Source organism: Mugil cephalus, chromosome 11, assembly GCF_022458985.1.
Source record: "Mugil cephalus isolate CIBA_MC_2020 chromosome 11, CIBA_Mcephalus_1.1, whole genome shotgun sequence".
NCBI lineage: Eukaryota > Metazoa > Chordata > Actinopteri > Mugiliformes > Mugilidae > Mugil > Mugil cephalus.
This window is the reverse complement of record NC_061780.1, coordinates 5,767,636-5,771,851: the sequence shown is the minus strand read 5'-3', so window position 1 is coordinate 5,771,851 and position 4,216 is coordinate 5,767,636. Positions and strand designations below refer to the sequence as shown.

The 4,216-nt window shown below is 44.9% G+C and overlaps 1 protein-coding gene across 1 annotated transcript; it reads left to right on the top strand.

Annotated features, from left to right (window-relative positions):
- The first annotated feature begins 258 nt into the window (after positions 1-258).
- cited4b (Cbp/p300-interacting transactivator, with Glu/Asp-rich carboxy-terminal domain, 4b) lies at positions 259-3,067 on the top strand. The gene is made up of 2 exons (XM_047599505.1): positions 259-505; positions 1,420-3,067. The coding sequence occupies exon 2, from the start codon at positions 1,429-1,431 to the stop codon at positions 2,173-2,175; it is 747 nt and encodes a 248-aa protein (XP_047455461.1). The 5' UTR covers positions 259-505; positions 1,420-1,428; the 3' UTR covers positions 2,176-3,067.
- Positions 3,068-4,216: the final 1,149 nt, after the last annotated feature.

The following is a 4,216-nucleotide window of genomic DNA, read 5'->3' as shown; positions in this document are numbered from 1 at the left end:
TATCTATCTATCTATCTATCTATCTATCTATCTATCTATCTATAATACAATAGCATTAGCTACTTATGAGTAACTGATGTGGACAAACAAGATGTCTAAATAATCTTTCAAAAAGAAACAGTGGGGAGGAGGATATTTAAATTGGCCACAGTGTCACAACTCTCCAGCAGCCCCCCCTTTTTTTTTTTCTACGCCCATGCACAATTATATTAAGTAGGGCCAATAGGAACAAAGAAGAGGCAGGACCGAGGCTCCACCTCTCCCCGACTGCCTTCCTCTGAGCTTTTTAGATGTACATAATCCCTGAGTTGACCCAGAAAATAGGCAGTCGTTTCAAGATCTGATGCGGCAGTCTTTGTGCACACCGTCCCCGCTTGAGCATGAAGCGTAACCCCGTGGAATACATACAGTAATTCAGAGGAGCTTCACCTTGCAGAGGAAAACACTTTACAAAGACGGAGGCGAAGCAAAGTCGCGCAACTTTGAGAAAACGAAGAGGATACGGGTAAGAGATTTCTTTCTTTTCTTTTTTTTTCTTTCTTTCTTTTCTTTTTTTTTTTTTTTTTTTTTTTTTAAATCGGGTTTATTCGCTGGGACTGTGGTGGTCTCGGGGACTGCCGCTGCTGCTGCTCCATTGTTTGCGTTCCCTTGTTCCAAAGTCGAGATGAGCAAAATGGATAATATTGTGGTGCTGCGTGGGGAAAACGGTCGAATAGAAACATTTTAAACAAATGTATCGGTGTGATCGGAGCAAACGCGAAGCTTGTGGTTGATCGCGGGGCTTGTTAGAATTGTGGTGATTCAGCTGTTGGGGAGATGTTGCATGATGTCAGTGTTCTTTGTTGCAACCTTACGTGCGTAAAATGTAACAGATTTTTCCCCCCTGCCCCATCCGTCATGCAACACGGATGGGATTTAAGCATTGCATTACGTGATGCACGCGTTTTTCCTCCGTTTTGTCGACCCCATTGTGCACGAATTATCCCGCTGAAAAAAAATGTACCCAAACAATGTATGTTAACCTGTAATTTCGACCTGGGCGTTCATTCATTGCTACAAAGAGGGGTTGGTTGGTTTTAGGAAGACTAAACACACCAGCGAGGTTTCCAGTGTTCGCCAATTGGCAAAGCAACGGTGCCGTTGTTTTTTCTCCCCGGAAGCGGAATTCTGTGGTTTAACTTGAGGTGGAATTGTGACATTACAAGGATCTTTGTTTGATGGCGAGCAGTGCGGTCAATAAAAGGAGAAGTCAGTTGGTTGTGTATGAAATTGTTTTTTGTTTTATTTTGTTTATTTATTTTTTTGCCACTGCCTTCTTCCACACAAGTACTTGAACATGTTTAACGTGCCTGTATGTTGCTGCTTCCAAACCTTGTGTGGCCCTTGCATTATGGTAATGGTGTCTGTCTCTGCCCACAGACAGGAGGCATGGCTGATCATCTGATGATGCCCATGAATCACAGCTCAGCGGGCACCAGTATCCACGGTTACAGGATGGGCATGAATGGTGGCCTGCAGGCAGGTCACCAGCAGCATGCCAACCAGCAGGGCATGCGGACACTGCCCAACGGCCAGATGATGCACTATGGCGGTGCCCAGGCCAACATGGAGACGGCCATGAGGCAGCGACAGGGCATGGTGGGCGGGCCCATGAATGGACAGCTGAATGGGGCCCAGATGGGTCACCACCAGATGACCTCTGGTAACATGATGTACAACGGCCAGCCCCAGCAGCAACAGCATCACCCCGCGCAGCAGCATCACATGCACCCGCAGCAGCACCAGCAACAGGCCCAGCACCCACAGCAGCAGCAACAGTTCATGAATGGAGGGTTAACGTCTCAGCAGCTCATGGCGAGCATGCAGCTCCAGAAACTCAACACCCAGTACCACGGACATCCACTGGGTCCTATGGGTGGGAACCACATGGGGCCCACAACCCAGTACCGCATGAACCCAGCTCAGCTTGCTAACATGCAGCACGTGGCCGGACCGGCATTGGCCCTGAATGGCATGGATGCGGATATGATCGACGAGGACGTCCTGACCTCGCTGGTTATGGAACTGGGCTTGGACAGGGTCCAGGAGCTGCCAGAACTCTTCCTGGGCCAGAACGAATTTGACTTCATCTCGGACTTTGTCAGCAAACAACAGCCGAGCACTGTTAGTTGCTGAGAGGACGCTACTTGCCAAGGCACAAATGGAGACAGAAGAGTGTGAATTGTCCAGGAGGGGATGAAGAGGGCTCATCTTTTCACTTTTTTGTTGTGAGCCCCTCCCTGTACAACTAAACAAGTTGCAGAGCAGGATGCACAGAAGAAAACTCTGGATACCCACAATGACCGCACAGGGCTTGAGTCTCACATGTGCGTGTGACCAGAGGTGGCTGGTTTTAAGGCCTAGTTCAACTTCTCCTACTTCCTGGACATGAATGTAATAAAGTAATGCTGAAATTCTTAAAAGCCACTCTGAACAATGCTATGACACTATGTAGCCTCTAAGTCTGGACTCCAAGACAGTTTACCAGTGAAAAGGTGTATTTATTTATTACTATCTGAGAAAGCCCATATAAAGAGAAACCACCTTCCCCCTGTTTTTTTTGGATCAAAGTGGTTTTAATGTTTTTTTTTTTTTTTTTCTGAGATTAAGTTAAGAGAGAACATTTAAAATTAAGTTCTCTCCTCATGGTTTCCTCACTGTTTTATTTGGCTTAATATTAAAATAAGCTGAGATGACAATGTCTTCTAAAAAGCGCCCAACTTTTCTATCACAAAAGTACAATGTTTTCTCATTTGAACGCGGCTGTCATCCAGAAATGGTTCACTTTTGGTAAAGTGTTGCCTTTTTAGACGTGATGTTCTCAAGAAATCTACTGCTTGTACTGTATGAAGCTGTATAACTCCAAAATGTCCACACTGTTGTGTTCTATTGGAGATGTAGAACCGCCTTAATCGCGCAGATTCTTATTTATTGGTTGTTTATATTGTCCCCTTTTTTGTGGTCAAGATTTGGGGGATGGTCTTTGTGAAAGGGGTTTTGAGGATCAATAAAAACGGCCTGGATAGAAGTGTGGCCTGCTTTTCCATTCATTGCATAGCTCTTCCCTCAGGCAGTGGAGAGCTGGATAAGTGCTTGGGTTAACCTGTGGGTGAAGGGAAATCTCAGTTTTCTGTCCAGACTGTGATGCAAATTTTTAAAGGGATCCAATATTTATGCTTTTTAGAAGAGTTTCAACTTGAGATCTCCCTGGGATTCTAGTTTCCTGGAATTTGCCATCCTTATTGCTAGAAACTCAATGTCACAGATAAGACCGTGATTGGCATTTGGTGATAATTATGCTTCTCTGCTGGCTGGCAGAAGAAGAGGAGCTGTATAACATGTCAGTGTACATCTGATCTGACATCTCAGGAAGTGATATCCAGTCTGTATTCACAGCTCAACATTTTTTTGTCTCTCTGATTATCTAAGAAAATGCCATGAAGTTGACATATGACAAACGCTGGTTTCCCCGCAGAACCCCAAACAGTTGTTTGGCTAAATGTTTGGAAACCCTGAGACGGTGCTGCAATTTTCCCAGCTCACACAAAGGATGGCCAAAGAAATAAGCTGTTTGCTGTAAACATTAACCGAACAAATGACTTGCATAACTTCAAAACAGCCCCTCTAGCCTGTGCCACAGCCAGTTGAAAGAGTAAAACAATCCTAATATAATTGTGTTCGTTGTGAAATGAGGGTAAAGAGATTCTCAGTGGTGGCTGAGTTTGCTGAATTGTTTGGTGCCTCCAGGCTATGAAAATGTTTGATTGGTTGTTGGGATTGTCATCACCACGATTAGCTTTTCACGTTGTAAACGGAGGCGTCTTCAGAGGAAATAGGAGCACTGTTGGCTGATTGCTTAGTTTTTAAGTCACCTCGGTTCTTAAGGCAGTCTCCACTTGTGTTGTGTTAAGGGCCGACATGCTCTATTTGAAACGCTGTATTATGGGTGACACAAACTAAAATATCTAACTAAATGCAGGGCTTGTTTCGAGTAACAAAGACCTGTTTAACGGTGCATGTCTGTATGTGTAGATTTTTTATTTTTTATTTTTTTGGCTTGACACCGACAAGAGAATGGCTCCTAAGTAGGCCAGCAGCCTTGGCACAGTCCTTGGTAACGGTTGCAGGTCCTTTACCCAGTGCCAGTCTGGTCCAATGGTCTTCTGGTGTGTGGCAC